The sequence below is a fragment of the Lactuca serriola genome, chromosome 6 (genome assembly GCF_051521515.1).
Source record: "Lactuca serriola cultivar US96UC23 chromosome 6, Lser_US96UC23_V15, whole genome shotgun sequence".
Taxonomy (NCBI): domain Eukaryota; kingdom Viridiplantae; phylum Streptophyta; class Magnoliopsida; order Asterales; family Asteraceae; genus Lactuca; species Lactuca serriola.
The window spans coordinates 66,858,270-66,882,361 of record NC_136413.1 but is presented as its reverse complement, the minus strand read 5'-3'; the positions used below and the strand labels follow the sequence as shown (position 1 = coordinate 66,882,361).

The 24,092-nt window shown below is 33.8% G+C and overlaps 1 protein-coding gene across 1 annotated transcript in view; it reads right to left on the bottom strand.

Annotated features, from left to right (window-relative positions):
* LOC145058875 (putative LRR receptor-like serine/threonine-protein kinase At1g56140) overlaps positions 1-23,689 on the bottom strand; it is a 35,711-nt gene extending 12,022 nt beyond the window's left edge. The window contains exons 1-15 of the mRNA XM_079006750.1: positions 23,444-23,689; positions 16,759-16,942; positions 16,407-16,478; positions 16,250-16,321; positions 16,062-16,133; positions 15,907-15,978; positions 15,724-15,795; positions 15,232-15,303; positions 15,075-15,146; positions 14,535-14,606; positions 14,356-14,427; positions 13,829-13,900; positions 13,672-13,737; positions 13,499-13,576; positions 13,336-13,380 (exon numbers count right to left, since the gene is read on the bottom strand). Coding sequence (XP_078862876.1) covers positions 13,336-13,380; positions 13,499-13,576; positions 13,672-13,737; positions 13,829-13,900; positions 14,356-14,427; positions 14,535-14,606; positions 15,075-15,146; positions 15,232-15,303; positions 15,724-15,795; positions 15,907-15,978; positions 16,062-16,133; positions 16,250-16,321; positions 16,407-16,478; positions 16,759-16,942; positions 23,444-23,585 — 1,235 coding nt within the window. The 5' untranslated portion in view covers positions 23,586-23,689. The remainder of the gene's footprint in view (positions 1-13,335; positions 13,381-13,498; positions 13,577-13,671; positions 13,738-13,828; positions 13,901-14,355; positions 14,428-14,534; positions 14,607-15,074; positions 15,147-15,231; positions 15,304-15,723; positions 15,796-15,906; positions 15,979-16,061; positions 16,134-16,249; positions 16,322-16,406; positions 16,479-16,758; positions 16,943-23,443) is intronic.
* Between the last annotated feature and the right edge of the window lie 403 nt (positions 23,690-24,092).

Sequence of the window (24,092 nt, the reverse complement as noted above, 5' to 3'; positions counted from 1 at the left end):
CGTTTACCAAGGTTAACTTGGTATCAGAGCCACTATTCTCTAACCCTAAAATTGGTGCCACAGCAACCCTCGCGATCCTACATATCATCGACCGCACCAGACAGCAACAATCATCAACATCAACCTGCACATGTTTCTGTTTTTTCTTCCTCTCTTCTCTTGTCGATCAGTACCTATTATCCTCCTCTTATTTTGACATTAGCCAATACAATGGCGCCTCTCACAGCATTCACCACTACCGAGAAAACAGCCCACAACTCTCATAAATTTGTCTTTACTTTGTCCCCAAACAACTATGGCTACTGGAAAACTATGTTACAGCCCTTTCTGGTTACAAACAACATGTTCGGGTATGTTAATGGCACCATACAGTGCCCACCAACCACCATCGTGTCCACCACTCCTGCAGGAAAAGAAGGTGACACCGTGACCACATCCACATCAAACACTAACCCTTGTTACAATACATGCGTCTCTAATGATGCGCATGTTCGAATGCTTATTTTGTCTACCATCTATGAGACGTCTTTTCAGCATGTTCAAGGTGATACATCTCATGATCTTTGGTTGTCTTTAGAAAGTGATTATGCTCCTCATACTTCTTCTCGTGAATATACTTTTAAAACCCAACTTCTGAAAATCAAAATGAAAGAAGATGAGTCCTCTTTTGCTTACTTAACCCGTGCTCAAGAGTATTCTAATGCTATTGCCAATATTGGCGAACCAGTTAAATAAAAGGGCCTTTTCATGTTGGTTATCTCTGGCTGATTAGAAGAATACAATGGCTTGAAATCTACCCTTTTAGCAAGACAATCTCCAACAGCCTTTGCTGAACTTCATGGTCTACTGTCCGACCATGACTACATGCCCACAAAGACCTCCACAGTGGTGCCACCAGCCCAAGCGTTCATAACCACCACTAGACAGCCCGGTTCCATGGCTGATGGTTCATCTCTATCACAAGATGAAGCAATCCAAGTTGTTCAAAAGCTTGCACAACAGCTAGGGTTACAGCTCCAGCCAACTAATTCAACATCAGCCCAAGCTTTTTACACAAATCGATCAGGAAACAGTCGTGGGCATGGCAACTACAACAATCCTCCACAAGGAGGAGGTAATCGAAACCAATTTAGTTGGACATCTAATCAAAATATTGTGTATGGTACATGTAACAGGTGCGGTATTGGTCATGTTCCGTCTCAATGCCCAAATCGAGATCCCTCCACCATACGTGTAAGCCAACAACCATCTGCTAATTTCGCAAATTATCGATACCGGGCCTCCTCTACCTGGGTCATTGATACTGGCTCCAGTCATCATGTTGCATCTGATCTCTCGAGCTTTGATCACTTCGAGGCATACCATGGCCATGACAACTTACATGTTGGCAACGGTAAAGGTTTACCCATTCTTCATATTGGCTCCTCTAAACTCATTCTCCTAACAAAAATTTTTATCTCTCACAAATTCTTCATGTTCCAGAAATCAAACAAAACCTTCTTTCTGTTCAAAAATTATGCGATGATAATAATGTTTATTTTGAATTTCACACTTCTTTTTTGCTGTGACGGACGAGAATACTCACACTACCCTCCTCACAGGTCCAAGTAGTGGCGGCCTTTACTCCTTCCACCTTTCGCAGTTGCTGCCTACCTCGTCTAAAGTTGCTTTCTCCGCTACCTGTGCTTCTTCCGTCACTTGGCATCAACGACTTGGACATCCCCATCCACAGTTGTTGAAGTTAATGATTTCTAGATATAGTTTACCTTTATCAAACAATTTTTTCAATTCACCTTGTGATTCTTGTTCTATTGGAAAATCTTCAAAACTTCATCTATCATCTTCTAATTTTAAAAGTTCTCATATTTTAGATTTACTCTTTTGTGATGTTTGGGAACCAGCCCCAGCTACTTCTTTTGAAGACCATCGATATTTCTTACTATGTGTTGATCATTTTTCTAGTTTTTAGTGGATTTTTCCCTTAAAATCCAAATCTGGTGTCTTTAGTACATTCCAACAATTTATTCTTACAATAGAATGACAATTTCAAACCAAACTAAATTTTGTTCAAACTGATTGGGGAGGTGAATTTCGAAACGTCTCTAAGTTTTTCTCATCTCTCGGCATTACTCATTGAATGTCTTGTCCTCACACCAGCGAACAGAATGGCGTTGTTGAGTGATATTTGCATAATTAGTTCATATTAAGTATACATTTTTATTCATTTATTAACTTAATTATCGCATATTATGGACAAAAGGTACTTAAAAGTGTTAAATTATGTTTTTCAGTCCAAAGATGAAGCTCGGAAGCGAAAGGAAGCGGGAGAAACAGTTAGAAGATTGAGAATGGAATAAAGAAGAAAACACTGAAAAAGGCACCTACTCGGCGAGTCAGATCATCTACTCGGCGAGTCCAATCGAAGAATCGAGAAGATAATGACTCGGGATCCCAGAGAGTTATCGCAATACGGGGAATGTGAGAGGGACTCGACGAGTCACCACTTGACTCGACGAGTCGATTCGTATATTTAAAGATAATTCCACAGATCGATTGGAGGATTCGACTTCTAACCTAATTTAGTCGACAATTAACTTCTGTTAAGCCGTTTTGAGGGTCTAGAAGGCGGCCGGAAGGCCGTTAAGCTAACGGGAGCAGAGATCGGAAGGATTGGAGAGCGGATACATGTCGGTAATCATATGGATTGCTAACGTGACCATGTTTGGCATTCCATTGTGGTACTTTTCTGTATTTAGTTTCTGATTTGGGTGTAAAAACCTTTTACTTTGTGTTTATGATTGAATGAAGCTTTGATTATTAGACTAATTGCTATATTAAATAGTTTATTTGTGTTTAATTTATCTTGCCAAGCTTGTTAAAAGATCCTCATGTGTTAATAATGATTATTGTCTGTTAATTGTTAAGTGAATTAAGTTGTATGAACATCTGCTTGATTTGCTTGTCTCTTATGATTTTTGATGACCATCGAGATTATAAGACTAGAAATAACGAATGTGAAACTAGGATTAATTTGAGAATAAGTAAGTTAATGTGTGAGCCTTGTTTGATGACCATCAACAAGAGGTTAATTAAATGTCTACATTGATTAACTATATTTACAAGTCTTGCCTGATACGAACTGAACACTAGGAAGCATGTTAGTTTAATCAATTGATCACTGTTTAGATTGACTTGTTTGCTAAAGGATTAGTTATAGTGAACGCGAATCTAATCATTTTAGGAATCGGTGAACATGAATAAATGAATTTGTGTATGCAATTGTCTATGTTTTTAAGGTGTAATTTATCTAAACCAAAGTACCTGAAGAGATGTGCTTTCCTGTTAGTTTATCGAGAGTTGTTAATTAATTGTTAGTTTGATATTTATTTCTTTATTCTTTTCGTGTGACATATAACCTATAACCAAATATACTAAATTAATCCACTGTTCCCTGTGATCGACACCCGACTTACCTAAGCTATATTGTAATCTGACTAGGTACACTGCCTATAAGTGCATAGATAGTCTAAGTTTGTTAGGTCATAAATATTAAAATTAGTGGGTACTTCTGTGCACATCAAGTTTTTGGCGCCGTTGCCGGGGAACGGTTTTCAGTTAATTTAGTTTATTTGATTATTTGTTTTTATTTTTTTAGTTTTATTTTTATTTTTATTTTATTTTCGTTGATATCATTTCACTTGTCCGGAAGGTTTTTGTTGCTATGTGCAGGAATTCGTGATCATACACATTGTTTGGTTTTACTTTTTGCATGGGTTTTGAGATTGCAAGCGATTAGGGAATTCTTGACTTGTTTAGTCTACTACTTTGGGTTATTTGTCCAACTCAATCCACGAGGCGTAGTATAGCAAGGCGTATCGAGGTGGTTAAGTGGAAGACCGAGCTCTTGTTGTTCTTGACTAGTTTGGTCACCTCTTGTTCTACTTTTTAGTTAATGGTGCAAAGAAAACAAAGGAAATAGTCTAACAGGTCCCGAAAGTTTTTGTTTTCACAAACCACCTCTTGCATGCAAGGGATTTAATCAACAATTGTAACTTGATTTCGACGAAGTCGAGTGATCGTGATATCCTTTTTAGTTATTTTGTTTTTTTTAGTTATTTTAGTGAGTTTTTATTTTTATTTTTAGTTTGTTTAAATTTTGTTTTCCATGTTGATGCTCTTGATGTTTCAGATCTTTGCAAAACTTTTACCCTTCAAATGCTTTCAGGATTGGATTAGGATTGCTTGCTTAGGATGGTTTAGAGTTATAGCTTGGATGTTATCACGAGTGAAAGCGAGTCAAGGAAGTGGAACTTTAACGTCAAAGTGTCGAGTCCGGTCCTTAGGGGTATGAGCAATTGAGTCTAAACATGGGGAAGAGTTAGAGACGTTTTTAGAGGCTAAAACAGTTGCAAAATACCAAGTTTTTTCATTCAGTGGCCTACTCGACGAGTGCACTAAGTTGACTCGACGAGTCGCCTTGTATTTCTACATATTCTGAGAAGGCGCGCTGGTACTCGACGAGTCCACCATAAGACTCGACGAGTCGTTCAAACGTTATACCGACGGACTGCTGATTTGATGTTGCTACTTGTCCCACTTGCTCACTTATTCTTCCATATCCATTCTTGAAGATCTTACACTGATTTCCGCGTATTTGGAGCGACCCACACGAGTTTTGACACCCAAGGCATGGATGAGATGTTACCATGTCTAAAGTTAATTGAAGTTGGAACTAAAATGGAAGTGATCAGCCTATCGACTGCTATCCCAGGGGAGTTTGTTCCAATTCCCTCTTTAGTTTATTTTTATGTTTATATTAGGCATAATATGCAATGAGGGCATTGCATCAAATAAGTGTGGGGTAGGGGGTTGGTTACATAATAGAAAATCTAGAGTCTTAATTTAGGATGATTTTAAAATTTTGCATACCAAAAGTATTACTTAGGATTTTATTTAGAAAATTTTGGTAAAAAAAATTAGGACTCCATATTAGAATTGTGTTGATAATTGCATGATAACCCAAATGTTTAGTTGAGCCTATATACGTTCTAGTGCATTTGTGGCTTCCTTATTCTAGTGAAATCATGAGACAAAAACACAATCTTGCTCAGCCCGAAGGATGTAATATGTTTAGCAGCCTAAACCTGAAATGTATCCAGGAAAATTTTTATCATTAGCCAATAAAGGTTGAGATTGAGCGCCCCTGCTTAAGCATGTAGGGTTTTGAGTGAAAAAAAAATGATGAGGTATACATGTAAAAAAAAATTACAAAAGAAATTGTATGAATTTTGGAGCAATTAAAGTGAAGATCAAAAGATCAAAATTCCAAGAAATCCAAAAAAATTGAAGATACCCGAAAATCGAACAATAAAGGTGGTGAATTCAAAGAGATCAAAGCAAATATCAAAGAAGAGATGAATTCAAAAGAGCTCCATAATGGTATCAAAAAGTTGTAATTCTAGATTATGTATGCTTGGGTGGCTCAATTAAAAACACCTTGAGGGTAAGAGGTTTTCTGCGGATGGATTCGGAGGGTTGCATAAAATGAGCATAGTTTGGGATGAATGGGCAAGTGTTTATGATGTAACATCCCCCTCTGGCACGTATCACAATATTGTCCGCTTTGGGCCACTCGGCATGAGGACTTCCCAGGGGGTCACCCATCCTGGTACTACTCCCGCCCGAGCACGCTTAACTGCAGAGTTCTTATGGGATCTGCTGCCCTCACGGCTTTAAAACGCGTTGTGATAGGGAAGGTATCCACACCCCTTTATAAGGAATGCTTAGTTCTCCTTCCCAGCCGATGTGGGATCAGATCTAACCCACTTTCACCCCCCATTATAGGGTTCGACGTCCCCGTCGAACACATCGACCCGTGCCCTGGCTCTGATACCATTTGTAACATCCCCCTCTGGCACGTATCACAATATTGTCCGCTTTGGGCCACTCGGCACGAGGACTTCCCAGGGGGTCACCCATCCTGGTACTACTCCCGCCCGAGCACGCTTAACTGCAGAGTTCTTATGGGATCTGCTGCCCTCACGGCTTTAAAACGTGTTGTGATAGGGAAGGTATCCACACCCCTTTATAAGGAATGCTTAGTTCTCCTTCCCAGCCGATGTGGGATCAGATCTAACCCACTTTCAATTACATATGAGGATTGTGAGTATTTGGAGTATGGGAGGTTTTTAGGAAAAATTTTAGACACAAATGTATGCGTTGCGGTCTTGGCATAATGGTTGGGTTAGATTGGAGTTGTTATATATGATTCTAATATATTTAAAATTCAGTTTTGCTTGGGGGCAAGCAAAAGACAAGTGTGGGGTATTTTGATATTTGCATAATTAGTTCATATTAAGTATACATTTTTATTCATTTATTAACTTAATTATCGCATATTATGGACAAAAGGTACTTAAAAGTGTTAAATTATGTTTTTCAGTCCAAAGATGAAGCTCGGAAGCAAAAGGAAGCGGGAGAAACAGTTAGAAGATTGAGAATGGAATAAAGAAGAAAACACTGAAAAAGGCACCTACTCGGCGAGTCAGATCGTCTACTCGGCGAGTCCAATCGAAGAATCGAGAAGATAATGACTCGGGATCCCAGAGAGTTATCGCAATACGGGGAATGTGAGAGGGACTCGACGAGTCACCACTTGACTCGACGAGTCGATTCGTATATTTAAAGATAATTCCACAGATCGATTGGAGGATTCGACTTCTAACCTAATTTAGTCGACAATTAACTTCTGTTAAGCCGTTTTGAGGGTCTAGAAGGCGGCCGGAAGGCCATTAAGCTAACGGGAGCAGAGATCGGAAGGATTGGAGAGCGGATACATGTCGGTAATCATATGGATTGCTAACGTGACCATGTTTGGCATTCCATTGTGGTACTTTTCTATATTTAGTTTCTGATTTGGGTGTAAAAACCTTTTACTTTGTGTTTATGATTGAATGAAGCTTTGATTATTAGACTAATTGCTATATTAAATAGTTTATTTGTGTTTAATTTATCTTGCCAAGCTTGTTAAAAGATCCTCATGTGTTAATAATGATTATTGTCTGTTAATTGTTAAGTGAATTAAGTTGTATGAACATCTGCTTGATTTGCTTGTCTCTTATGATTTTTGATGACCATCGAGATTATAAGACTAGAAATAACGAATGTGAAACTAGGATTAATTTGAGAATAAGTAAGTTAATGTGTGAGCCTTGTTTGATGACCATCAACAAGAGGTTAATTAAATGTCTACATTGATTAACTATATTTACAAGTCTTGCCTGATACGAACTGAACACTAGGAAGCATGTTAGTTTAATCAATTGATCACTGTTTAGATTGACTTGTTTGCTAAAGGATTAGTTATAGTGAACGCGAATCTAATCATTTTAGGAATCGGTGAACATGAATAAATGAATTTGTGTATGCAATTGTCTATGTTTTTAAGGTGTAATTTATCTAAACCAAAGTACCTGAAGAGATGTGCTTTCCTGTTAGTTTATCGAGAGTTGTTAATTAATTGTTAGTTTGATATTTATTTCTTTATTCTTTTCGTGTGACATATAACCTATAACCAAATATACTAAATTAATCCACCGTTCCCTGTGATCGACACCCGACTTACCTAAGCTATACTGTAATCTGACTAGGTACACTGCCTATAAGTGCATAGATAGTCTAAGTTTGTTAGGTTATAAATATATATTAAAATTAGTGGGTACTTTTGTGCACATCATTGAGCGTCGTCACCGTCATGTGGTCGAAACCGGCCTGACTCTTCTTGCTCAATCTGGTGTTCCATAACGGTTTTGGCATTATGCTTTTGACACAACCGTTTATCTCATAAATCATATGCCTTCTAGAACCAACTCCAAAACTCACCTTTCGAACATGTTTTCAAACACAAACCTGATTTTTCATTTCTTCGTGTGTTTGGTTGTCGATGTTATCCACATCTTCGTCCGTATAACAAGCATAAAATGGATTTCAGATCTCCTTTGTGCGTTTTTCTTGGATATAGCACCTCCTACCATGGTTAACGGTGCTTTGACCCTCTTTCTGAACGTTTGTATATCACTCGTCATGTTCATTTTCATGAACAATTCTTCCCTTACCAAATCAGCCCCCCATCTCCACCCACATCTTCCTTTGATCCTTATGCATCCTCTTATCCTAATCCTGGACCTGACATATCCACTCCTTCCAATACATCACCTACACCTCCTCCATCCCCTACAATTCCTACATCACCTACACCATCTCCTGCATCATCTTCTTCCCCTACATCTCCACACGAACCTCCTCTTTCGCCTCTCCTTTATACCTTCGCACAACGCCCTAAAACTACCACCACCTCTCAACAAGAAAATTCTACCTCCCAACCCGACACTTCCTCCTCTTCACCTCGTCCTCATCCCTCTAATTTGCATCCTAATCCTAAACCCTCTCAACCATATAATCCTGCCTCCTATCATACATACTACTGTTCCTACCGAACCACACACCTTTAATGTTGCTAACAAATCGCCTCAATGGCGTCAGTCCATGGCTGACGAGTATTCTACTCTTCAACGCAAGAACACCTGGTCCTTAGTGCCTCCTTCATCGAATGCTAATGTTTTTGGTTGTAAATGGGTCTATAAGCTCAAACGGGATTCAATTCGGGCAATTACACGTTACAAAGCGTGTCTTGTTACAAAAGGTTATCGTCAGCAACATGGTCTTGATTATCATGAGACTTTTAGTCCCGTTATCAAAACGACTACAATTCAGGTGGTTCTATCCTTGGAAGTCTCACACAATTGACCCTTACGACAACTTGATGTTCAAAATGCCTTCTTACATGGCGATCTCACAGAGACAGTCTACTTGTAACAACCATCGGGTTTTGTTGATCCAGACAAACCTGATCATGTTTGTCTTCTCCACAAGTCTCTCTATGGACTTAAGCAAGCTCCCCAAGCGTGGTTTCATCGTTGTCGAATGCACTTCATGCTCTTGGTTTTCGTGGATCTAAAACGGATCCTTCACTTTTTATATACTCCTTTAACGTTGTTCTTTTGTATATGCTTGTTTATGTTGACGACATTATTCTCACAGGAAACAGTACTGCTGCTATCGACCGGGTTGTTCAGAATCTCGCACTTTTGCTCTATAAGATTTGGGTTCGTTATCTTATTTTTTGGGGGTTGAAATTATTAAACAAGGGTCCGACATTGTTTTGTCTCAAAGAAAATACATACTCGAGCTACTTGAACGTGTGAATTTGTCTAATGCCAAATCTGTGCCATCTCCGATTACTACCACCGCCAATCTTGCCCTTGGCGACAGTCCACCATTTGAAGACCCGATTAAATATCGCCAAATAGTTGGTGCACTTCAATATGTGACTCTTTCATGCCCGGATATTTCGTTTGCGGTAAACAAAGTGTGTCAATTTATGCACTCTCCAACTCAGAATCATTGGTCTGCGGTTAAACGCATTTTGCGTTACTTACTTGGCACAGTAACAAGTGGACTTTTATTTCAACGCAATTTTGATAGTGTTATTCAAGCTTACATAGATTCCACTTTTAATGCCTTGAATGCTTTCTCTGATTCTGACAGGGCTAGTTGCCCGGATGACCGTCGATCCACCGGGGGATATGCTATATATCTCGGTTCTAATCTTGTCTCGTGGTCTGCTAGGAAACAAAAGACTGTCTCGTGATCATCAACAGAATTCGAGTACAAAGCCTTAGCTAATACAATTGTTGAACTCACATGGCTTCAAACTCTTCTACAGGAACTATGATTTTCTACTCATATTGTTCCCATTCTATGGTGTGATAATCTTGGTGCTACATACCTATCTGCTAATCATGTCTTTCATGCTCGTACCAAACATGTTGAAGTTGACTTTCATTTTGTTAGAGAAGAGGTTGCCTAAAAACAACTCCTGGTTCAGTTCATCAATACAGATGTCCAGATCAGACGTGTTTACCAAACCGCTACCTTCTCAACGTTTTCAGTTCTTGCGGTCCAAGCTAAGAGTCGCTCCCCAACCTTAGCTTGCGAGGAAATATTAGACAAATGTTATAAATATTAGGCATTAATTACATGTTTATATTCTAGAGGAATCATAATGTAAATATATCTATTATTCATACCTTATGTAATCGTGACATTCTAAGATATACAATACAATTCACGTTTACCAAGGTTAACTTTTCTCTCCAACATTTATAAGGACCGTACTATTTCTTACAAATTCCTTAACTACCCCAAACCATCCACTTTCCTCACTTACTCTCCAAAACAAAAACCGCTCCTCACCCCACTGTTGTCGGTCCTCAAGAACTGGCCCACCATAGCCAACCCACTTCGTCGTTGTAGCCCAATCTCCCTCTCTCAACACTCACCAGCCTCCTTTTCAATCAGCCCAATGTATCGTATCCTCTTCCACCATCGAGCCACCATCAAAACCAAAATAACAACCAATCACCATCCTCATCTCTTTTACGGCTTTACCTTCTTCTGTACCGCACCTTATGCAAACAAGATCTAAAGTGGTATCCACAAACCTAACTGTTTTTTTACTCCATATACTTAAACCATCTCTCATTTCCCTACCAATCATAAATTTAACATGCATGATCAAAAGTAGAAGAATGCCATCACTGTAGAATATAATGCACTGCTTAAACCAAAATTGCTTTGCTTAAACAGGAATTAATTCCGCATCCCACCGATATTGAGATCATTAGGCACATAGTGGTTGTTTTGGCACATGTTTCATATTGATGGCACTCTTAAACGATACAAGGAAAGATAGTTGTGAATGGAAAATTGCATTAAGTTAGAGTAGATTGTAATGAAAGTTTCATCCAGGACTATACGAACTATAAGATTGGATATGGTCCAAAACTAACCAATTCACCAACTTGATATCAAAAATGCATTTCTGCATAGTAACCTCAAGAAAACCATGTATGCACCAACCATTGGGATTCTTTAACCTCGTGTATACTAGTTGTGTCTACAAACTATGAAAATCACGTTATGGCTTCACCCAAGCCCCACAAGCATGGTATTAACATTTTCTCAAAACCTGCTAACGATAGGTTTCACATATGTAGTAAGAGTGATACCTCACTATTTACCTTTTGACATGGTTTACATATCACATACCTCCTCTTTAATTTTGATGACATTGTTCTTACGACCTCATTAACAAAGTTAAAGACATAAATCAATCACTGATACACGAAAATCCAAATTTAAAACAACTGACTTAGGACAACTATCTTATTTTTATGGCAAATTGGTAACTCATTCAGCTAAAAGCATGTTCCTAACCTAATGTAAGTATTTCAAAGAGATCATCACAACAGTTGCCCTAGAACTTTGCAAACCGATAGTTACATCGGTTGGCACTACTTTGAAGCTAAGTGCTTCCATTAAAAAACCTATTACTGACCCATCTCTTTATCGCAACTTGGCAAACACACCATAATATCTTACTTTTTCTATGCAAAACATAGCATACAAATTTCAACAAATATGCTTGTGTATGTATGCTCCATGCATTCCACACTTTAGAGGTGTAAAACGCATCAGACAATACCTTAAGGGTACTCTTGATCACATTCTCAACCTCTACTATTGGCACCTACACAACTTATTTTCTATACTGACGGAGACCGAGGAATATTCCCTAACACACGACAATCCACTTTTTGTTACTACATATTTTTGGGTGACAACATAACCTCATGGTCTGCAAAACGCCAACAAACTCTTTCTCGCTCAAGCGCCAAGGCCGTATATCAAGGGGTAGTGAATGTAGTTGTTGAAACATGTTAGTTGTGCAACCTGCTACTCGAGCTCCATACCCATTTGAGACGTGCTACTCTAATATAATGTGACAACGTCTCAACTATATGGGAAAAATTGTTCTAGGTGATGTTCAGGTTTTACACATTCCTCCGGTCTATTCGTACCACGTCAACTATTTTGTGACTGTAGATTCGGTTTGAGTGTTCGTCCTCCTCTTGCTCAAACTGTTGGTGACTGTTAATGGAATATATTTTTTAGTATATTTACCATATTTGTTGTAATCCAATCCCTTCATTATCGAGATTGTTTTGTATCACTTTATATAAACCCTTTGATGATTAACGAGAAGACCTATTGGATTAATCGGTTTCCTTATTTTAGAAGTTTGTTTTGTCTAGTTTAAATAAAGGGCATTTTAGGAAAGTAGCCATATTTAAGTTTTTTTTATCTCCTGCATAGCTTCAGAATTCAATTGGGATATTTAAGAGTGAATCGGGTGAGAATGGCTCGGCTTGCAACCTTAAAGAGAGAGGTTGAAAGTGTGCGCATGAAAGAGGGTGAAACGATCGATGCTTTTGTGACGAAATTATCCGGTTTAGCCTCAAAAGCTAGGATTCTTGGTTACGAACTTGAAGAAGCTGATTTGGTGAAAATCGTACTTGATTTGATGCCTTAGTCATTTCTTCAAATTGTGGCTTCAATAGAGCAATGTTTCAAGTTGGATTCGATGTTATTTGATGAAGTCATTGGTAGATTGAAGGCATACAAGGACCGTATAAGAGGAATCGAGTAAGTGGAGGACACTCAAGGTGGGTTGATGTTGGCTAGTGAGGAAAGATCACATGTTTGTAAGCATTATGGAAATGGAGGTTCAAATCGGGATTTTGGACGTGGCCGGGGAAGAGGTCGAGGGTTCGGGAAGAATTGAGATGGTAATGAACGTGTCCGAGATAAAATTCATGTTAAATGTTACAAATATATTGAGTTTGGTCACTATAGCAACGAGTGTCCTAAATGGGAAAAACAAGGGGCAAATCTACTCGAAGAGGAACCGATATTGCTATGAACGAGCGGTATGACCAAACCTATTAAGGGGTGATTGTTGGATTAATCAGTTTCTTTATTTAGGAGTTTGCTTTGTCTAGTTTAAATCAAGGGCATTTTAGGAAAGTAGACATATTTAAGTTTTTTTATCTCTTGCGTAGCTTTAGAATCCAATTAGGTTACTTATTTATGAGTTTATTCATGTTCACCAAGTAATTATTTTGTTTCAATTCTTCCATCGTTACATTTTTCCTTCTACCTATTACATGCTTGTTTCTTTTTTCTTGTAATTGAAGCAAGTTCCAACCAAGTGAACTTACAAGACCATGGAATTATACCTCTGTTTATTTCGATTCCATGAAAAGAAAGTTAATCTTTACAGTTAGCTAAAAGAAAGTTAATCTTTATAGTTAGCTATGTGACATCTTCCAACATTGATTATGCCAAATATAGAGTGAGAATTTAAATGGTTACCTTATGTTTGTGTTGTCAAACTTAAAGTTATTAGCCACCAAATTCCTGAAATAACAGGCAAAAACTTCAATACATAATTAATTAATAGGATTATAAAATTAAATAAAAAAACTCATTTTTGAAAATGAAGAAAAGTGACATTAAAACAGAAAAGTAAACATACAATTGCAGCTTAACCGATCCAAATGAAGGAATCACCCACAGAGGAAAAGATCCAGAAAGTTCATTATAAGACAAATCTCTGAAATATAAATTTTATTAATTCGAGAAAATGAAAATGTAAATCAATTGAAATGGTAAACATGTTGAAATAGCCGTAATCACTAATCAACTTACATATTCTGAAGTTTCACACTTTTTTCAGGAAGAAGAGAACCAGACAAGCTATTATTTCCAAGAAACCTGACCACATCAAACACAATAATAATAATAATAATAATAATAATAATAATAATAATAATAATAATAATAATATGCATTAAAGATAACTTACAAGGAAATGAGGGAAGTCAAATTCATTAATGTTTCTGGAAGTGGACCACTTAAATTGTTGAAACTTAAATCCCTACCAAAAAAAACATGAACGGTAATTATCTCCTGCCTTAAATAGAACTATGTAAACTTATTTATTAGAGTGTATTTGGTTCCAAGTAATCTAAAGGAATTGGAATTCTAGATTCCATTCCATCAGGTGTTTGGCTAGCAAATGGATGGAATTTAATTCCGTTAGATTGCTTCAAACTTCATATTTGAAGGATTTCACCATTACTAGGCGTAGATATGGAAGGAATTCAATTCTGTTAATACTTTTTGGTTACCTTCATTATATATTTTTGAATAAATAAAAAACTATTACTAAAAATGAAATTCAAAAAAAAAAAATATTATTATCAAATTTCATTCCATTTCGTGCCAACCAAAGACATGATAGATTACAATTCCTTTGATAGATTTCATTCATTCCAAAACATTATGTGGAACCAAATTAAACGCCTCTTGGAGTTTTGCATAAAAACTTACAGTGTAATTAGGTTTTGCAGTTGATTAATGTCGGCTGGAATACGACCAGAAACTAATGCATTTCTTATAATTCTGGTTGAAACATTAAAAAAAGGTTAGTAATTTGAAATAAATTTATAAATTACAGGAAATAATATATACAGATATCATTGCATCTCAAATAAATCCAAGCTTCTTACAAGTTAGTTAGATTCCTCAAGTTGGTGATAAAGTGAAGAGATGAACTAAAATTCTGCAAATCACTTATTCGCCTGTAAAATTTCATGTATAAAAGTAATTCATTTTATATAGACAAATGAGATATTAAAATTTTGGTGCATGTGAAGTGAGAAACCATCATGACATATTTCCATATACAAACCCAATATTCGGTAATGATTTAAAATCAATAGTTTAGTATTCATTTATTTTAAATGAATCATAACTTGCTTCTTTTCCTTTCTCTCCAATTCTTCCCAATTTGGGAGGACAGTTTGTAGGGAATAGTAGTATGATCTTCCTTTCCTTTCTCTCCTCTTTTTTTCAATAAATAAACTATGGAGCATTATTCATTGGACAATGAGAATGAAATAAATTCGTTTATGTTTATCTGATTCACGGAAGAATGATTGAATTGTGATGATTCATTTATTTCACATTATTGTTATATTTATATGATTCATTATAATTCATGTATTTTAAATGAATCATGAAGATGATGAGAAAAAACTGTAACTCACAAAGAGGTCAATGATGTCAAATTTGAAAAACTAGCTGGTATAGGACCTTCAAAATTATTCCCTTGAAGTCTCCTAAAATATCAAAAAAAATATATTAAATAAACGATAATTTTGTAGCCTAAAATTGTGTGCTATAAATATAACCATTCTTACTCACAGTCGCAATAATTTTGTCCAGTTTCCTATAAAATCGGGTATCTTTCCAGAAAACGGGCTATCTGATGCCCACCTGAAAAACCAACAAATAACTAAAAAAAAGTGCAACTTGGATACTTTACTCTTTTTATTTTACCAATATATATAGGCACCATATTTTATTTTTACCCGTAATATCAACACACTTATATTTTTTTTTACCAACAATAGCAATATGTAGTTACATTTTCTTTACACATAATAGCAATGTAGTCACAATTCTTTACTCATATTAACATCATACATAATACACTTCTAATAAATAAAGTACAATGACCATATTGATAGCAAAATGCAAGTACATTTGCTATGATAGATAAATAATCGATGGCATTCTGTAAATCAATATAAGTATGTTGCTATCATGGATAAGAAAGAAAACACATTGACCATATACTATTTTTTGCCTTCAAAAATAAAGAGATTAATGAATAGAGAGAAAATTAAATAATACATGTGACGTAATTCTCGGAGGTTGGCAAATGTGGAGGGAATTTCACCACCACAACCACAACTGTCCATATAACTGCAAATTTTTTGAAAATTTAAATTGCATAATTTTAGATTCCATTCAGATAGATAAAAAAAATTATTGTGTCATGTTATGTATAATTTAAATATTGTAATAAAAACGTACAGGCCCTGCATTTTGACTAGGTTTCCAAGTTCAGGGGGAAGAGTGCCTGAAAAATTATTGGAACTAATTGCCCTACAATAAAATTATAAGTTATAGACAAACAATAAAAGAACTACAAATAGATTACAAAACAAACAATATTAAATGGCACTCACAGTAAATCTAGTTCTTTAAGATTTCCAATCTCCTTGGGTATTGTACCAGAGAATTGATTGTGGGAAAGTGATCTGTTCAGACAAAATAAAAATAAATAAAATCTTTTTTTGAACAAAAAATAAATAAAAACTATTAAGAGAAAAAGGGTAATGTAATCATATTACATAAATAAACATGCTACACTTACAAGACCACCATTGCAGAAAAATTTCCAAGGAATGTAGGCAAGGTACCAGTGAAGTTATTCTGATCAATTTTCCTAAACAAGTGAAAGATATTATTAATAATTTTGAAAAAAGAAATCTGAGAAAACAATTATTGAAAGGTTAAAGTGAAATGCGTACAGATGAGTAAGATAAGTTAGAGCAGCAAGTTCATCAGGAATAACCCCTTTCCTGCTAAGTTTACTGACTTTCCTGGAAACAAGAAGATGAGAAATCTCAAGAAAAAGCATTTACAGAAGACAAAAACATGTAAAAAGTCCTTATTAGGTAAAGTGATTCTATCATTTCAACTTTAATCAAATGATCATATAGATATCTAACTGATTATAGCATTACACATTCATTTTTTGTCTTATTATAGGCTACTTTGAAATTACATGTTCATATGACATTGCATACAAGTGGTCAAGTGGGGTTGCTTTTTTTTATAAACTTAAATCAGAAAAGTGATTCAAGTTGATGAAAGACTTACAATTTGGTAATATGGCAAGTGGTGTTGCTATCGAAGGTACAATTGCATTCGATTTGCGCGACGCCGTTATCCTTGTCGAAATCTGGTCCAAGTGCTGTTCCGCTACATGGTTCTCCGCTTATGTTCCATTCGTTGTTCGGGATTCGAACATCCCATTGGTCAAATATCGAATTCAAAGCTCTTACTGTTCAATGGAAAAAAGAGAGCGATGGCTTATTGATCGATGTTGTAGGGTTTCGTTTAGTATTATATGTGATTGAGATGCATAGCAGATTGTCATAATCATGGTTCTAAAAGGTGTGCAAAGACGTTCCATGGTACAAAGCTTGATTACAACGTCTCGAAGACCTTTGTGGCGGCGATGTTAGGCGTGGCGCCTCCGCCAGGGCATGAATTTTTTTTTCGAGGCATGTTTTTTTTCTTTTTTTTTTTCCACATCAGGCATGAAAATATTGAGTTTTGTTAAGTTTTTGTTATTAGGTGTTATATAATTCTTCTAAAAGTAAAAATTTGATATATTTTATATAAATCTATAGTTATGTGATTTCTTTTTTTTTATAGATATACAAAATTCGTCTGAAGTGATGTCTTGAAAAACATCATGGCTTATATAACTTGAGGTTTAACTTTGTCATAATGTCGCGTCTCACACCAATTAGAACCTTAGTCATAATACATTATTGGGATTATCGGGATGTTGTCACAAAAGCATTTACATTTGTCAAAAAAATACGGTTATACCCTAACACTTTTTGGTGCAACAGAAACTTTGCAAGTTTTTCTCTACTTTTTCCCCTTTACATATGTTGACAGGTTTCTGTGTTACCATAAAATAAAATTCGCAAAATAACCCTTAAGTTTATAAATTTTTTACATTTTTATCTTAAGTATGTTTTTCCATGTTATACCTATTAATACTCAAAAACGTTTTATACAGGAAAAAATGTTTAATGAAACATTGTATATATGTTATTTTTAAATGTTATATCTTTATATATAGATTTTTTTGCCTATTTATACGGTTTATTTTTTATAATACTTTTTAGAAGTATAACTACACCATTAAAGTAGAAATAAGTATTTTTATGTTTAGAAGGGGTTGATACTTCCACGTTAACTTTTTATCTTTCTACTAATATTTATATCTATCGACACTTATATCTTATTTTAATTATAATTATTGAAGTAATCGAAAGCTCCACCTTTTTTTCAAAACCTACGTCTACTCCCACACACTCACACGTACAGATCTTCATAACCATTCAATTCACCGTAAAAACATTATTATCCTCCATACTCTCGTTCGATCAAACAACAATAACTAGAACGACTCTCAAATCGATCACCTCTCCTTTCACAATTTCAATATATTATGGGTTTACCTTTGTAGTAGCTAATCTTTGAGAATTGTGGGATTGTGTGTTTAGTTCTTTTGATTAAGGTGTGTTTTCTTATTATATAATTATTATGTGTGACATTCTATGTCCAGTGAGATAGGTTTTATGGGTATTTTTAGGGTACGATTGTGTGTTTATGTTGGTTAGTCTACTTGGTGGTATATGTTGTAACCTAGGGGAAGTTGGACATGTACCATCAGGCCTACTAGGAGAATGTTAGAACCTAAGGGAAGTTCATTATGTGCCTTCGGGCAAACTAAGAGAACAGTTGGAAGCTCAACAAGTCTTAGGGATGACGGATATCTGCTTATAGGCCCTCTAAGGTGTTAACTATGAAGCAATTACGGCTGGAATAATATTTATATGCATGTAGATCCACTAAGGTGTTGGCTATGAGCCTTGTATAAGTGCATCGCATACGTAATGTGATATATATATATATATATATATATATATATATATATATATATATATATATATATATAAAGAGAGAGAGAGAGAGAGAGAGAGAACTAGGTTCAAATATTCTAACTAATTATTGTGCGGATATCGTATGTTATGAGAATTACTAAGAGAATAAGTTGTTTAACAATGCGAATACGTTCAGTCTTACAAAAATATCGTCATTTTCATGCATTCTTGCTAATTATTATTTATTTTTATTCCCACACATCGTTTTTCCCTCATTTTCATTCTGATAGAATATTATCCAATAAACATTCTGACAGAAATGAGAATAATAATAATAAGTGTATAATAACCTTATAGACGATTTAATTAGTGAGAATGTGTGTTAATGACAATAGTTATGTAAGATTTAACGTATTCGCATTGGTAAACAGTTTATTCTCTTAGTAATTCTCATAGCATACGATATCCGCACAATAATTAGTTAGAATAGAATAACCTAAGCATATATATATATATATATATATATATATATATATATATATGTGTGTGTGTGTGTGTATGTGTGTGTGTGTATATATATATATATATATATATATATATATATATATATATGTGTGTGTGTGTGTGTGTGGTATATTGGGCAACTTTTTAAGCTTTGTACTTACAATTGTAGATTGAAAATTTTCAGGTAGTTCTGTTGTCAAAAGGAAGGCTCCAGCTTAACTATACCATACGTGCATTGCTAGTGATTTATGATTTAGATTTCCTTTGATTCTATGTTATTACTCTGTTTTGGAAACTAAACTTTTACAATGATGAATAAATGGTTTTTATATTGCTTACTGAAAACAACGTTGATATTATATTCCATCTTGAAAATAAAAATTTTGATATGAAATTTGAGACCTTACAACTTTAAGCCATGCAAAACCCAAATTAATTTTTTTGGAACCTTCATCTTCGATCAAAACACCACAACCATGGATTATTGGTTCCATCTATAATTTTTATATCAATGGGAAAAATCAACCAAGGTCAAAAGCCTCTTTAAACCAAAGTCTTCATGAGGGAACCAAATAGCAATCAAAGAAGCTTCTTTGGAGATTAAAGCATCAAAAATTTACAGAAAAAATTTCCACCGCAACACTACCTTCGAAAAATAGAGATAAAGACTTGTACTGACCATAACAAGTATTTCCATCTCCCAATATCCACTTAATGTTGAATGATTTAAGGTTTTCCATTAGGATAAAGAAACAATCTACAATTGTCGATTATAGAGAAGACTATGCTAAATCCAAAATAGCTCCAAGAAAAGATGAGCATTTACCACTGATTAGCATCTTATTATGGGATTGATATATAGTAGTTTAGTCCACATGTTCAATGAATCCATATGACTTAGTGATTGAAACTAAAGAAATGGCTACATGTGGAAACTATCGACCTAACCCATAGCCCGACACTGACCCAACCCTACAATAAACAGATTTGGATTGAGATTTTTGACCCGCCAACCTGTCAACTCATTTATTTTATGAGTTGGGTTGGGTTACCTGTTTGGGTTCGTAGGTCAACCCACCAACTCGTATATATATTACATTTCAAAAATAGATATATTTAATTATTAATGAAAAACTGATTTGATGATTTCCTTCCGTATTTGTATAATCATGTGCCTAATTTTTTGCAATGCCCTAAGCCCTAATCAAAAAAGAAAACACACATACTCATGAGTCACGATTCACGAACGAAGAACGCATATTGTTTAATTGTGTATAAATTAATTTTGCATGTTGTTTCTATTTGAAGGTCATCATGAAGAAGTCGGTGTTGGAGGAAGAAATGGGAATTCTAGCATGAATGAATTATCAAATTCATTTATGGATATTTATGAACAATTGCACTTTGTATGAATGTTTTCATATCTTAATTTTATTTGGAGGTTAAAGACTTTATGATTTTATGTTGAAAACCTTTTTTATGTTAATGACTTTAATCACTTTACGAATTTATGTTGAAAAAACATTATTTTTTGAAACTATGTTGATTATTTATCAAAAGGGTTATGCGGATTGGGTTTAACCCACTAACCTGTGAACCCATATATTTTAACGGGTTATATGGGTTGAGATTTCCAATCTGTGACCCGCCAACTCGCCAACATATAGGGGTTGGGTTCAGTTTATGTTTATGTTTTCTGACGCGTCAACCCTTCAACCCGAACCTGACCCGATTGTCAGGCGTTGAGATGACACTCATAAATGGTTGGATATAGATAAAGTTGGATTGTTAAAAAGAAATTATAGATTGTATTGTTGTTGTGTTTGTGTGTTTGTGAGAGAAAGGACACTAGTAAGAAAAGGGTACAGCTAAAGTGATGGTATAAGGGTATAATTGTCAAGAAATGTAAATATCATTGGATGGATAAAAAAAAACCATGTAGAAGAATTACTCCCCTTTTAGAAATATTAATATGTTTTTTAGATATATAAGTACGTTTTTTATATATTTAGAAGTATATCAATGAAAAGCCAAAGAATATTAAATATATAATTAGTTTCTTTTTATTATATCGTGTTTCTATTTATTTTATTACAACATTTTACTTCAACCAATATTATTTAATATTATATATATATATATATATATATATATATATATATATATATATATATAGGGCTAGGTTATAATGTGGATGGACAACTACTGTGTGGACGTGTGGATAATGCTATTTTAAGAATATTACTAAGAGAATATGTTGTTTAGTAATGTGAATACGTTCAAACTTACAGAACTATTGTTATTTTAATGGATTCTCACCAATTCTAATTCATTTTTGTTCTCATTCACCGTTTTTTATTTATTTTAATTTTTATAGAATACGACTCAATAAACATCCTGATAACATTATATGACAGAATGAGAATAATTAAAAAAAATGTATAATAACCTTATAGACGATTTAATTAGTGAAAATATTTAATAATTAAAATAATTATATAAGATTGAACGTATTTCATATCATCAAACAATATATTTTCTTTGTAATTCTCACAGAATAGCATTATCCACACGTCCACACAATAGATGTCAATCCACATTTGAATATATATATATATATATATATATATATATATATATATATATATATATATATATATATATATATAATTTCACCGAAAGAAGAATTTAATTATTCTAACTTTTAAAAACAACTAAAGTATAATCTTTAATTATTGAATTTAGTTTTTGACAATTTAATAAAGTATAATCAACAAAATTACATTATTTTCTGCAATGTAATTCATGATGTTAACAACTTCAATTGTGAGCTCCCCTCTTAGAAGGATAAACAGTTCACTAATTAACACATGCATGTTTTGTTTTTTATATTTATTTTCTAATATAAATAATACTATATAACTAGTATTTTTTTTAATTTAAATAATTAATTATATTATTAATTATTTTTATTTTATTGATTTATTTTTATTTATCTTTATAATATTAAATATTTTTATTTATTTATTTACCTCTTATTTGAATACATTGTTTTTTATGTTTATTCTAGTTTAATTTAATATTTTTAATAAAAATAATTACTATTCAAGTGTGTAAACGTTTCATAAACGTTTAAGAAAATAATATTTCTTAAACATATTGCTATTCAAGATTATTATTATTATATATTCTTATTATATCTATTTTTACAATTAAAACATTACTTTAATAAATTTTTGTTTGTTTTTTTATTACAATTTTAAATATACTCGTGTGTTAAAATTGTTATATATATATATATATATATATATATATATATATATATATATATATATATATATATATATATATATATATATATACTATCTTATAAAACAAATCTCACTATTTCTAAAAATAGATTGAAATAAAATAATAATATTTTTTAAGACGTCCAAATCATTAAGCTAATTGTACAACTAATCACTAATAAAATAATATTAAAATTTAAACAAACTCCTATAAATCTTCTCTTCCAAGGTTTTGACCAGATCTTTTTTCATCCAAATAAATACCCAACACCCTATAATTTGGTCATTTCATGAAGTTTCTTTATTTGTAATATGACATGTTTCCTAAAACAAACTAATGATTGAACCGAAAATAATCATTCTCCATCGAAAATATATATATATATATATATATATATATATATATATATATATATATATATATATATATATATTGGTTTAAAAGGTTACGGAAATCTTTATCCAATTAAAAAACTTTTTTTTTTTGGAAAATCTTTTCTTTATTTTTTTAAAGGATTTTTACAATTGGAATAAATTTGAATTTCTTTTAAAAAGAAGAGATTTTAATATAGGCTAATTTGAAACCGAAATTTTAAACATTTTGATTATCGGAATCCATAAATAGCTTTAATGTTTATTTAACACTTTTGAATGAGGTCAAATATGAACTGATTGTATCAAAATAAACAAGATGTTTGGGATAGTTTATTTTAAATTATAAGAATTTTTTAACTTGTTAGTTTACTGATTTATAGCGGTATCAAAAAGGGTGTTTTTAACAAGGTGTTTGGTAAACTTTTGATAAGTCGGTAAGAAGTGACTTATAAAAAAACAACATATCTCCGGTGTGGAATCGCTATAAGCTATAAACTATAATCTAAAAAGTCTAGCAAAACACTAGTTTTGGCTTATACCGGTAATAAGTTAAAAATCTCCTTAAATAAGCTTAGCCAAACTCCCTCACAAGATCTTGATGAAAATAATTGATAATTAAGTTGGATAATCTCTCTTCACAGGTAAATTAGTTTAAACTCATAATCGGTGTAATGAGTATGAGAGAGTGGTAATAGTATAGTATAGTACCTTCAGAAGGATCAGTTCGTAAAGTTTGAGCGTTGGATTTCTGAAACATGATGATACAGACGACAACAAAGATGATCAAATTCCAAAAGGAAATTGAACAAAACGGTGGTAGTTGTGGTTGAACCCTAGATCGGAACCCCATTGTCTCCGTTAACCGAGAGCAACTCAGAAGATGGGTGAATTCAATATAGAAGCACGAGGGTGCAAATGTGTAATGGTGTATCTATCTTTGTACAAGGTTTTTGAATCGATTCAAGTGGAATTGGTCTCTCACATGAGGTGTCAAAGTTGAAGTAGATGGTAAGTAGTAGGGTTGACCAAAGACATTTGTCAACTTGATAATTTTTTTTATTTTTTGAGAAAGTCAAACTGTTTAATTGAATTGAAACGACCAATGGTAGCAAAGTAGGGCTAGATATGACAAAAGATAGGACAACGACAGTGGAGTTTAGTAAAAGGAATTAGAAACAATTCATTTGTTGTTTAATACAAGTGTCATTGCTATCAATGAAATCATTTTTAATTTGGTTTTCTGGTAATTATGCCAAAGTAAAAAGTCTTTCGGTTGCCAATTGGTTATAAGGTTGAATGGTTGATACTTATTTATTTTATAAAAGTAAGTAATGATTTGAATACAACTCCTCCTACC